Source organism: Culex quinquefasciatus, chromosome 3, assembly GCF_015732765.1.
Source record: "Culex quinquefasciatus strain JHB chromosome 3, VPISU_Cqui_1.0_pri_paternal, whole genome shotgun sequence".
Classification (NCBI taxonomy): Eukaryota; Metazoa; Arthropoda; class Insecta; order Diptera; family Culicidae; genus Culex; species Culex quinquefasciatus.
In genome coordinates, this window is record NC_051863.1 from 71504455 (window position 1) to 71517726 (window position 13272).

Below are 13272 nucleotides of genomic sequence, written 5' to 3' on the forward strand. Positions count from 1 at the left end.
CACATAGGTGGATCAAGTTAGTTTTTATATTGTATGTTTCTCATCGCAAGTATTTTCCCTAACTATGTTTTACACAAAAAGGCTTTCGGATATAATGCAACTAAAACTGACTAAAATTGTTACAATAGAAAATTGACATTCATGATTATTGTGGCATTATGTTCTACATACGACTCGCAGGAAATATCTGTTTTAATTTTCATCGTAATCAACCATACAGGAGCTATTACGTTCAAATCATATTGCGTTTTACAAGGTTCGTTTGACTATTTTACAAGATTTGCTTTATTGGATAAATCAAACAATAATGTTGGTCTCGTAAGATACTGCTATGCTTATGTAATACGGAAATAAAATGTTTTGTGTCATTGTTCCTACTTCAATTTGTTATGCTGTTGAAGTGACCAATACTTATGTACACGCTCATACGTAATACACTGAGTCAATGATATGCGTAAAATTATGTTTTTATTACAACTATTCAATAAAATACGCGACAGAAAACTGATGGTTACTGTTTACCTAAAACAAGGATGTGGAATTGTTTCGTATAAAAGGGCTTGATTTTTATTTTGCTTGCCATAGAATGGAAATATAATAGGAATATAGAAAATTAAGGGGTGTTGCTTATAAATGCGATACATATTGCCATACTTGGTAGCTGTTGTGCGGTGATTGTTTCGTGTTCATGCCTGCTGTACTTTTTTTATTCATTACTTCTAGTGTGACATTTTTATCATGTGTCGTAATCCTAGCACTAAACTTACTTTATACAATAGTATGCTTCAATACGCGTTTATAAAGATAAATTTTTCCAAGAATATTTGATGGCTCTCTAAAATGTTTTTTTTGTGTATCAAACTTTGTTCTCAACTCTATATCAGTCAATGTAGTTTTGCTTCGTATAAGTATATCAAGGGATGCATTGGTTACAGATTTGTGGGTGTTTTTTTTGTCGAACTAGTGCGTTCCTTTACAATATTTCACGCGTCACGCGTTTGAATGGTGCGTTTTTCTTCCTCGTCACTAAGTGACGGCGGGGTTTTTTTGTCGAAAAAATTGAGCTCAACGTTATTGCTGCTGGTTTTGGTATTTTCAGTTCAAACGAGTTCTACTCATCCAACGGTAAGGCCCTAGGTTGATTGGTATTTTTTCAGCTGGACTTGGAACGGGGCGAATCTAATGATGTAGCCACGACTGACGACGTGTGTAGTATATCGAGAAAGGTCAAATTAATTTTATGATTATTTGCCATTAAGTGACACCTTCACAGTTCTGAGCACCGAAGATTACTCGTGCTCTCTCAATTCTCGCTGCTAACGCTGCGGCCTGTAGACAGATCTTCTTCGCCAGTATTCAATGTAAGGCCCTGGTTGTACACAACAATGATTCGTACTTACGTACTTAAGCATAGGCAGTTTGCCTCATGCCTTTATTATTATTTACAGACATCTACTTTACTTGAAGAGTGTTGGTGCGCGTTTGTGTGTGTGTGTGTGTTTGTATCGAAGCAAGGTATAAAGTGCTGTCTACAGCCCGTTCCAAGTCGTTATTTCATTATGGAAAACATGCACGCGAACCTCAAATCATCGAATATACATTTCCTACACAGCAGAGCGCACTCCGTTCACAATCTACATGTGTAAACATCCACCGGAATAGAACACACAACATAAGCGACGCGGGGCAAAGCAGAAATCCCCGAAGATGATCTTGACAGAAAGCAATTTTCTTAATCAAAAAGAAAGTGAAAGCATTACTCCTCCCCCTTTTCCTCTTTTCATGGCACAATTTATGAGCGCTCAGTCACGTTTTACCCGTGGAGAGCTCTTAAAGACACCTCGTAACGGGAAAACATGCATGAGTCACACTCGGTTTCGGAACGCTCTTTGATTCATCTTATCACTTGCTGTGTCCTCTTTCGTATAGGTAAATAAAGCTTTGGTAACTGATTATAACCGACACAGAACCGGTACCTATAGGTTTGGCAGCTCCATATGAGGAGGATGGTAGCCAAGTTGATATTTTTGCGAAATAGGTAGACAGCACACCAAGTTAGTACCACTGTCCCAAATTCAAATTTCAAACGTCAACGTTGCCTTATCGTTGGATGATGTATGTCCCGTAATTACGCACATTCCTTCTTCGACTTGTTCCACGCTAAAGAGAGACTAATTTCAATTGTGCTCCACTTTATGTCTCCGAATACACTAAACACACTGCTCACAAAATGGACGATTACTTCAAACACTGTAGCGGGCATGGAAAATAAATTTCAATCAGTTTTCTTCGCGCCATACACCACATTTACTAATCTTGACTGCAACGCCTTTCAAAGTCGAGCTCTTATCATGAAGGGAAAAAAGTGTTGAAACCTTATCAATTTTTAACTTTTCTAGCTCTTCACATGACTCTTCGGTTTTTTTTCTCGTTTCGCGCGAACAAAAATCGATTTATTTTAAGGCACTAATTTTTCACAGCCACATCGGCACTCGTTTGAATTGTTTTACTTCTGTACGAATCGCTCAGTTGTCACGCTTCAGCAAACGCCTCGCAGCTTTGATCAGAGGTGTTAAAGTTCGCAGCTCCATGCAGTCCTGCAGGAAGGGATGGTTGAGTAGATCGTCGGCCGATGCCCGCTGGTCCACCTCCACCTGCAAGCAGCAGTCGAGAAAATCTTTCAGGTTGTCCGACAGCTTGTCCCAGCTTTTGATGTCGGGACGCCCGTTCGCAGCGATCAGATAAAGAGCACGCAGCGGTGCCTGGTTCAGATACGGCGGCTGCCCTTCGATCATTTCGATTGCCATGATGCCCAACGACCAGATGTCCACCTTTTTGCCGTACTGCTTACGTGTCACAACCTCGGGTGCCATCCAGTACGGAGTGCCCACCATGGTTTGCCGTTTTTCATCTCCCTCGATGTTGGCACAGAAGCCAAAGTCGGTGACCTTTACCGACCCGTCCATGCCTAGCAGCACGTTGTCCGACTTGATGTCCCGATGAATGATGCCCTTGGAGTGCAGGAAGCTGATGGCCTGCAGAACCTCTCGGCAAACGGCCGCAATCTGACGATCCTTCATCACCGTTTCGGTGACCACGTCCGTTAGCGGTCCACCGTCCATGTACTCCAGGATAACCCACAGGTGATCTTCCGCTTCCAGGTAATAGGCCTCGAGGAAGTTGACCAAGTTTTTATTGTTAAAGTCCATCAGTACATTAATCTCGTTTAGGATGGATTCTTTGGACGATTGATTTTTCATATCGATGGTTTTGATTGCCACCTTTTGATTCGTTTGACGATCGACGGCAATGAACACTACCCCGGAAGCACCTTTGCCCACTTCGACTGTTTTCTCGTATCTTTCGAGAGGATCGCTCATGTTGCAAATCCGCTTCAGCTCCTTGTAGACCTGTTCATCGCTCTTCGGTACCCGTGCGTTCGGTTCCTTAGGCCTCAGTATGAGCTCTTCGCCGTCTAAATCAACCTTATTCACCAAATCATACGCACTCTTGTGACTGTCCAAGGCAGCATCGTTGTTGTGTATAATCATCGTGTCCTTATTGCCACTCTGGTACAGGTTTAGGTTTTCAACACCCTTGCACAGTTTACTGGGGTAATTTTTAGGTTTAGGCATGATTTGTGGCTTCGGAGGCAAGGTCATTGACTTTTTCGGCAGTGGAGGCGGCGGCGGAGACACCTCGGCAAAGTTTTCCTCCAGGGAATCTTCGCTTTTGTGCGCATTTTTCATGTCCAGAAACTGGTCGATCGATTCCGTTTCTTCGTGGATGGCATCCTCGGTGATGAATGGTTTGAACGGTTCTGCCTGCTCCTTTTTCTTGATTGAGTAGTTGTAAAACTTGACTGCCTGGTAGGCAGCTTCCGGATTCTTGCTCTGCTCGTCGTGTGTGATGGACGCGTCCATGAGCCGAATCCATGCCTTCGGCAGACCCTCCAGATCGCCCGTGAGATGGTTTTTGCTGACATGAATACCGTGCACCACATTTGTGGGCAGGCCAATCTCGGATATTTTGTTACGGTCATTTTCTTTGGCACTCTTCCGGCCAAACAAGCTTTTCATCATCGTGATAGATTTGTCTTGCTCAACGTCGTGATAGGAAAAAAAAATCCAGAACCTGCAGCAGCACGTACTAAACAATCACCAAGGAGTTCAGAAAACCGATTCCGATTCGTTCACAAGTAACAATGGGCGCAGGAGTGGCTCTGATATTCTTCTTCTTTCCTTCAAGGTTTCTTCTAGCAGCGCCGTGGTGAGCCAGACTTCCGTATCTTTGGCTGCGATTTGCGGAGGCACGAACGTTGGCACATATTCAAACAGTCAACTATTGTCACCCGACGGTACTGGGCTCGCTTTGTTGTGCACAACTAGTCCGATTAGGCCGCAAGGACGAGCCGAAAACAGTAATTTATTTCCAGACACAAGGATACTCCAGACTGGCACTCGCTCTTTGAATGAATGACGAATCGCCAGCAGCACCACACGACTTGGTGTACGCACGAATACCACCAGAAAAACGAGCCACTTGGATGTAGTAAGCTCGTTCACGCACACTTTTCTGGCTAGTTGTGAAGTTTTGCGATGTTTTCCATGCCTTTTTGACAGCTGGAGGACGTCCCTCGACATGGAAGAATGATTTTGGTGAAAGACTGGCGAATGAATGAATATCGAAAGAATTTATCCATGAAACTTGTTAATTTGTGGTAACTTTTGATAAGTTGTACTCCAGTTTTTTATAATCTTTGTTTAACCATATTCTGCACGGCTATTTCTTAATTTAATGTTAACATGTTAAGGTAAACACATTCCATAGGTATGAAAAGGTCCAGTTTGTGATACACACATCTTCCCTATACTCAGCAATCGAATCCAGAAGAGAAGAGATCACCCGTTGCGTTGATCCGAGCCTGGATTCAAACCCCGATCTACCGCTTACAAGGCGGTACCACTAAGTTACGTGGCTCGGTCATAGTCAGTTGTAAGAACTGCTGTATATAACTTGATACTACAGTCCAGACTCCAGCCCAGATTAGCAATGTTTTGGCATTTCATACAATTGCCCTTACAAAGTGTGTACAACTATACGTAAGCGAAAGGTTGGAAAAAAATCACTCGAATCAGACATTTTTTGGTGTTGCTGTCTTATTCTTGATTGTCGAACTTAAGCAAGACCCCAACACATCTCTGAAGTGATTGAGAATTTTTAAATCCAAACAACCATTCAAATTTAACTAAAACGGGGTCGCAGAACTCGAATTAAATGTCAGAGTTAAGGCTTTTTTGTTCATGATTCGATTATCCGAAGTCCCGAACTTTCGGATGATCGCACTTCAGTGTCGCAGGTCATAATCTACGACATTCAGATAATTGATTCTGAACTGTAAAGGGATGATGGGAATACTTTAAATATTAAGATTTTTAAATATTCTTTTCCTAAAGCAATAACACTAAGATTTAGTTGGTAAAATTATTACACTTGCAAAATATTGAGTCAAAAGGCTTATTCATTTACTTTCACCCTAATCACTTCAAGCTTCTAAACATGGGGTCATCCAGAAACCACGGCGCACAAAAATGTCAACGTGCCTTCCGATCAACGATGATACAGGACTAATTATCTCACACACACACACACACGCACATTCACACTGCAACAATATTAAACTCATATTCCTTCAAAAAGGCACAGCTTGCCTTCGATTTCAAAGTTTAGTCATGATGAGCAGAGTGGCAGGTTGGTCGGATTTGTTCCGGAGAAAAACGCGTAAGTTGTTTCAAATAAACTGGAGACTTTATTAAACCGCGTGCTTTTGTAACGGATGACGCAACACATTTGCTGTTGTTGTTTTGCAGCTCTGACAGCTGCGCGTGAGGTCGACAGGGGGTTCGGCCGACTAGGTCGACTCAATGACGACTACAGGGTTGTTCATCTCAACACCCCCGCTCAATCCTGGGAGTCGCCATGTCCCGCACGATGCCACCGGATCACAATGATCAGCCCCTGCTGAATCAGCACACCCACGACATCCGCCTGCTCCAGGCCGATTACCTCGAGGATCTTCCTTCGGTCTTCCTTCGCAGCAGGTCACACCGGCTCCTTGCCCGTGTCCTGCTCCACTCGCTAGTCGATGCCTTGCTCGCATCTTCGGAACCTCTGTTCTCAACTTCTCCTTGATCTTCGTTGCTGCAGGGACGCAGACTTCCAAAAACGTTTCTGCCGCTCCGCCATCCGGCTTCCGCGCAGAACCAGCAGTTTCTTCCTCGATACGTCAGGCTGCTCCTCTATTTCCAACAACGCAACAGGGGCGCAGTCAGCTGCACTCAAGGCGAAGCCCATGTACGCCTTCTTGTCCTGCTTCGGTTTTCGCTTGCTTCGGCCTCGTAGTGGTTCGGTTTTCTCCGCTTCGTCGCTTGCGCCCTCGGAGCATCCCTCCGGATCTTCAGGCACGCGACCTGGTCCACGTTCGTGTAGAACCAACAGGTACAGCCTCTCCGATTGCTTTCCGATCGCCACAGTTCTCGCCTCCTGCTTGATGCTCACTGTTCCCGAACTGAACACCACCTTCAGTCCGCGCTCGTCCAGTTTCCGAACCGACAACATGTTCGCGCTGGCTTCCGGGATGTACAGAACGTCCTTCAGCGCGATCGGGATCGTCTTTCCGTCCACGGCTGAGGTCAGACGGATCACGCCACGATGCTCAGCAACGATCGACTTCCCCTTCTTGGCAACGGCGATTGTCACCGGGTTCTTCAGCGGCACGAGCTCCTCGAACAACTCACGATCCTTGGCGATGTGTTCCGATGAACCAGAGTTCACGATCCAGCTCACCTCCCGCAGCTCCGGAAGCTTCTCCACGCCGACAAAGCACACCTCGTCGTCACTCGACCCGTAGCGTGCGCTCGCTTTCGTCGCGTCAGACTTCTTCTCCGGACAGTCTGCAGATTTGTGGCCCTCTTTTCCGCAAACGAAGCACTTGAACGCCTTCTTCTTTTTCTGCTGTTGCGACTTCAGCGCACTCGTTCCCGAGAAAGCCGCTTCCCCCGTCTTCACACCGACCGATTCGCTGGAGTTCTTCCTCGTCTCCTCGTCGAGTAAACGGCACTTGACGAATTCCAGCGATAAATCTCGCTCCGGAACCGTCTGAATGCTCGTCACCACCATCTCGAACCTCGGATTCACCGTCAACAGCAGATGACAGATGACGTCGAGTTCATCAATGGTCGCTCCAGTGGACTTCAACTCACGAATGATCCGGTCAAACTTCGTGAAGTGCTCCCGTAGAGTGTCGCCCCCCTGGCGCAGCAGAATCAGCTCTTGCTTCAGGTGCAAACGCTTCGCCAAACTTTGCCGCTCGTACAACGCAGCCAGGGCCAGCCAAATCTCCCTCGGCGTCGACTTGTCCTGGACCTGCTCGACGTGGTCGTCATCCATCCGCGAAAGCAGAAACGACCGGCACCGTTTCTCCTTCTTCTTCCTCTTCTCCGCCGCCTTCAACTTTACCTCCTTCTGCGCCGCCGTGTCCTCCTCCTTCACCTTCAGCTCCTCCACTTCCGCCGCCTCCTGCTGGATGCATTCATCCAGCTCGTGCTCGTCCAGCACGGCCAGCATCCGGCACTTCCACGACCGGTAGTTCGAGCCAACGAAGAGTGGCACCCCCGCAACAACGCCGTTGGTCTCCATCCTCAATCCGTTCCACCAACTTCCGAACTTCACTCACTTAAAACGCCGCGAAAAACAACTTTTCGGCACTCGCGCAACCTGGGCTCATAACCTGATGAGCAGAGTGGCAGGTTGGTCGGATTTGTTCCGAAGAAAAACGCGTAAGTTGTCTAACTAAACTGGAGATCTTTATTAAACCGCGTGCTTTTGTAACGGATGACGCAACACATTTGCTGTTGTTGTTTTGCAGCTCTGACAGCTGCGCGTGAGGTCGACAGGGGGTTCGGCCGACTAGGTCGACTCGATGACGACTACAGGGTTGTTCATCTCAACAAGTCAATATCTTATTGAAAACGTTTAAAAATTGAAACAAAACATTAACTTACAGAACGTAAAGCTTGCATGCACTTGGAGCACGCGGATGCTGCAAAAGAACGGGACATGCGCAATGCTTCAAGCGCCAAAGTGCGTCGCGACGCCCAACCGACGACGACGTCTGCTTCAGTTGGTGGAAGGTGCTCAAGACGATCGGACGTATTTATAAGATCTCTACGTTCAATTTCGTTGAATTGATTTATAAGTTGACTTATTTGCTAGTGTTTGTATGTGTTGAGTTTAGATGATGGCGGTAAGTACTAGTACCGTCAACTGGGGCGAATCGGGACCCATGGGGCGAATTGGGACAGCAGTTTTAACCATGTAGGAGTACAATATTTTGATTTGGTTTCGGTTAGAACAGACTCAGACCAACAAAACGTGTACATCCATTTCCAAATTTATAACCATTAAATGCTCTAAACACTGCTGTCCCTATTTAGACTGTAGTCCCGATTCGCCCCAGATGACGGTACTTGATTTCTTAGATGATAATTAAACATGATAACCTGGTTTATGTGTGTTTCATTCCATTGTCTTTAAAACTTAAATTAATCTGTGTTCAACATGTTTAAATTTAGAATTGATATTGTAATTGTAAGCAACAAAATTAAAAAATGTGGAATTTACATCATTTTTTGATTTTTGAAAACTAAAAACAGATAAGCTTGGCAATGACATTCAAACAGAGATCGCTGGATGCTGTGCTAGAAATAAATCGTTTGTTTTGGCGGCTATTTATAGTCCGGCATTTTCACTTTCTCCGGGCTTAGGTTTACTTTGGCTTAAGCCGGGTTTAGACACGCCACGCGTATAAGATTTTTTGCTTGCTTTTCCGGGGTAAAATTTATGATTTATTAAGTGGATAACATTTTCTTATTTTTTTAGTGTCTAGTCGTTGCGATTTTGTTTCTCTTGGTATTCCAAGCACATGGTGGCCTGCAGAATGATTTGGGATTATCCAGTAACGACAGACAGCAGGTGCCGACAAGCGCAATCTCTGACGATATTCGGAAGCAGCTGCAAGATGTGAGGTTTACGTTGGAAAAGTTCAACACGCACTATCTGATCAATTTGGAGCAGCGAATGATGAACATTCTAACGACGATGACCAGTCTGGATAGCAACATAAAAAGTTTACAGGAAAAGGCACAGGTTTGGGACGTCTTTCAGCATCACATTGGGGCTTGGAATGATCACATCAAGTCTGTGGACCAAAAGATGGAACTGTTGAAGAAGTATAATGATTTGAAATTTATTAGAAATTGTTTTCATACAACATTTGTCTCTGTAGGGCACACGAAAGTACGCCACCAGCGCTAGAAACACGACTGTCGAATCTGGACTTTAAAGTGCAGCACGTGTTCGATAAGGTTGATACAATCAACGAAAAGTTGCACGACATTACGAAAACCGTCTATGCCTTATCCAGTGCCAATCGTGCCAGACGAAACGATCGCGAATCAACTGATCAAGCCGCGGTAATGACCAAGATCAGTACTCTACAGAAACAACTTAATCGCTTGGAGTCCACTTCTGCCAATTGCCAGAAGAAAAATGGAAACGGAATTGGTGGCACCAAAGTGAAAAAGGAAGTTCAGGAGTTTGAAGATGAGGTTGATGATTTCCTGGACAAACTTGCAACAAAGAAGCTAAAGGATATTGCTGCAAATCGTAAGCACGGTCGATCTCTGGATAGTTTAACCAACTTGCTACGAACCGTTGATGAACGGACTGTAAGGATCTACGACCTGGAAGCGAATCAGTTTGAGCAGATTCTGAGTTGCTGCAAACGAACCGATCGCGAAATAACGACTTTTACGAATAGTGCGGATATTTTATTGAAACGCATCGAACGGCTGGTGATCAACGTTGATGCGAAAATTGAAACTCGGAATCTACGGCAATGCGAGCGAAACAGTTCTATGAAAGTTGAAGACGACGTTGTAACGGATCTTGGAAGTGGCGAAGGAGCTGTCCCGACTACAACTGAGAAAGATTACAAAGCAATCGAAATCGAAATTGATGATCCGGAAGTTTCAGCCGATTTTCATCAACCGAACAAGCAGGGCTGCCACCAGCTTACGATCAGACAAAACGGTGTCTACACCTTCGGCGAGATAGAGCTGAACGAGGCAAATCGAGACTTCAACAGACGTTACTGCTACTTTGCTACCGACGGACCAGCATGGACCGTGATCCAGCGACGCAAGTTGGACGATCTGCAGGAAAACTTTAATCGCAGCTGGAACGAATACAAATATGGATTTGGAGATTTGGGCCATGAGTTTTGGCTCGGGAATGACTTCATTAACACGTGATACGCTTTGCGACCCAAGTTGTCGACTGTCTTAATCATTTCACTAAAACCTATTCTAGATTAACCTACGACGACAACGTTGAGCTGCGAGTTGAACTCTGGGATTTTGAAGGGAACTCGGCATGGGCTGAGTTCAAAACGTTTCGAATCGATTCCGAGAGATTCAACTACAATTTGATGGTGAGCGAGTACCACGGAAATGCTTCGGACGCGATGAGCTATCACAACGATCAGGACTTTAGCACGTTCGACCGGGCTAACGACAAATCGAACGGATCTTTTGCGTGTGCTTTAACTTATGGAAGTGGATGGTGGTTTAACAGGTGACTCTTTATGAATAAGCGAAATAATTACCTTTAACTAAAAATCGTTATTTTCTAGCTGTGCTGAGTCAAATTTGAATGGAATCTACTATGCTGACGATCCAAAATTGCACAAATCTACGGGAATCTTGTGGGAAACATGGCTCGGTGATTATTCACTGAAGGAGTCCACAATGATGATTCGATCAAGAGAAGTGTGGACGACGGAAGGGGAACCACAGGATCCTTAACATCAAAAATCTATATTACGATAGTATGATTATCAAACATGTAATAATTGTATTCAGGATACTTTTCAATCCCTTCAAATTATGATCTTAACGTACACACAACTGTATTTAATCCATCCTATTCCAATAAAAAATGATTTTATAATGCTTTTATATTTCATAAGGGAAAATGCATTCTTATCACATTCATATTATAAGCCTATCTTTGGCCATAAAGTAGCCTCGTGACATAAGTCCTGATTCACATTCTTGAAAATCCTTCGCTTCACTCGCGAGCACAAATCGTACGCGACGCAAACCTGCCAAGATTAATTCCTTAGTTTCGTTTGTCTCGCTCCTCTCTGAGCATGCTCTTGTGTGAATGTCGCCGATGAGTGAAGTAGGCCCAGCAACCTTGCCAGCAACTCACGAAGGATTAGAATCGCTGTGTGAAACAATCGACCAAATCGCCGACGCTGATTCACCGTTTTTAACCCTCTAACTCCCAGAGCTGTTTGCTTATCGTAAAAATAGTAAATGGCTAAATTTTGGTACAATAATGTAATGTAATAATGTATACTTTGACCCACAAATATCGAATTGGTGCAAAAAAGTAGAATTTGAAGTGGTGCACCAGAGCACCATCAGGAAGATGAGCAACTTTTTATTAAACCCCAAAATCTCGGTTTCTTAAAATCTATTGGTTAATTTGTTTGAAAATGCTTCGAAATGTGTTAAAAACTACTTATTCTTTGCTGTAAGACCATATTTCTGAAGCATTAATTACAAATTCTAAAATCTCTGCATTTTCAGGTTTCTTTGATTGGCTCATTCAAAACCCACAAACAACCATTTTCATGAAAAATGAGGAAAATAATAAAACTATCGGTCTAATAACAATGTTTTGTCTTGTTTATGAATAGTCAAAACGTTTAAAAACTTTTGTTTTGATCAAAATAAGCTTTTTCTGTAATTTAGAAAAAAGTGCTCCTGAATATTTAGTTGCTCATATGCCTAGGTGGTGCTCTGGTGCACCAAATGAAAAGGTTTTTCAACACTTAAAACCGGTTCAAACTCACAATGTTATTCACAGAGGTTCTTGTCCAAGGTTCAAATGATAGCAAAACATTTTTTGTTTCATAAAATTTTGTGTTTGGTAATTTTTACGGGCTTTCGAAAACAGGTCTTATTTATTTCCCTAAAATTGGCCAATTATTGTTTACATTTCACACTGTAACTTTGTTTGACCGATTCTTAGCGAAGCTACACCAAAATGTCACATTTTTCAATTTTCGATATGATTTTTAAAATGAAAAAAAAAAAAAAAAACATTTTTATTATGATGCAATAATTGCAATGTGCTTTAAATGCGTTTTCTTACCTTAAAAGCCAAGAACATTGACCAAAAGTGGTCTGCAAGCCATTGTACGGGAGAGGAGTTTTTTCATAAATCTGCTCCTTTCGTTGTCCCGTCACGAAAAGAAATGGCTGGCAAAAACTCAAATTTCATCCAATTCTTTCAGTTCAAGGAGCAAAAGATTCGTTTTTTAATTTGTGATAATGTGTAGAAGAGCAAAAGTTTTTAAAAATCAAACTGGCAAAACTGTAGCGATTGTATTGGTGTGCCTTTTAAAAGTTTAGTTTTACGATGTTGTCCCGTCACGCTACATTTTTATTTCAGGGGAAGCACAGGTACTATATGGTTCATTCTGCATGATATTTCTTTGTAGGAAAATCAATTATCTTTCCAAATATGTAATAACATTGGGGGGTTTCTTCTTTTATTTTGCCATTACAGCCAAAATGCTGAAAAAAACTTGGATTTTTTTTAAAAAGGAGCCGAAGAATCGGTCGTTTGTGCTTAACCAAATTTGATGAAATTTGGGAAGATGTTGGTATACATTCTACATGAACACCTGCAACTTCCCACTGAGAAATGTAACGACCCGATCAGCCTGATGGTAGAATAAAATCGGCCGATCGGGGCGTTACATTTCTCAGTGGGAACTTTTCATGGCGCTTTAAAGTTGTGTCAGTTCCGAGATATTTGAGTTCAAAATTTTGGTGCTCTGGAGTAACCATGGGCGGGAGAGGGTTAAGTAGTTTTTTGCTCAGAGAATTTCAAATAAAGTGAAGCGTTTTCAAAACGTAGCCAAACAATCACAACTTTTTAAAAAATATTTTAGGAATTCTATTTGAAAAGGTTCTATAAACGACATATTTAGAGCCAAATCCTTCATCTGCCAAAGATACGAGTATTTCCTCTACATATATGTCTGTAACAAGGAATCTCATAGATCTGTACAGTGTCTCTTCTGGCACCTCTGGCAAGCAGACGCGCGAGCTTCGATATTTCTGGCAGAAGTAT

At 43.2% G+C, this 13272-nt stretch overlaps 2 protein-coding genes across 3 annotated transcripts; one reads left to right on the top strand and one right to left on the bottom strand.

Annotated features, from left to right (window-relative positions):
- Positions 1 to 116: 116 nt before the first annotated feature.
- LOC6037558 (serine/threonine-protein kinase PAK 1) lies at positions 117 to 4477 on the bottom strand. The gene has a single exon (XM_038261582.1). The coding sequence runs from the start codon at positions 4080 to 4082 to the stop codon at positions 2526 to 2528; it is 1557 nt and encodes a 518-aa protein (XP_038117510.1). The 5' UTR covers positions 4083 to 4477; the 3' UTR covers positions 117 to 2525.
- A 34-nt stretch (positions 4478 to 4511) lies between these two features.
- Positions 4512 to 11061, top strand: LOC6037557 (angiopoietin-2). 2 transcript variants are annotated; one of them, XM_038261580.1, is made up of 6 exons: positions 4512 to 5915; positions 7973 to 8305; positions 8941 to 9290; positions 9347 to 10369; positions 10432 to 10695; positions 10754 to 11061. In XM_038261580.1, the coding sequence occupies exons 2-6, from the start codon at positions 8297 to 8299 to the stop codon at positions 10923 to 10925; spliced, it is 1818 nt and encodes a 605-aa protein (XP_038117508.1). In that variant the 5' UTR covers positions 4512 to 5915; positions 7973 to 8296; the 3' UTR covers positions 10926 to 11061. The 2 variants fall into 2 exon arrangements, with proteins under 2 accessions (XP_038117508.1, XP_038117507.1); XM_038261579.1 differs by lacking the exon at positions 4512 to 5915 and having other exon boundaries at positions 7693 to 8305.
- The last annotated feature ends 2211 nt before the right edge of the window (positions 11062 to 13272 follow it).

Coding starts and splice junctions, on each gene's coding strand:
- LOC6037558 (XM_038261582.1), bottom strand. CDS start 4,082: ATGATGAAAAGCTTGTTTGGCCGGAAGAGTGCCAAAGAAAATGACCGT.
- LOC6037557 (XM_038261580.1), top strand. Junction 9,291..9,346: donor AAGATGGAACTGTTGAAGAA/GTATAATGATTT, acceptor TTGTCTCTGTAG/GGCACACGAAAGTACGCCAC. Junction 10,696..10,753: donor AGTGGATGGTGGTTTAACAG/GTGACTCTTTAT, acceptor GTTATTTTCTAG/CTGTGCTGAGTCAAATTTGA.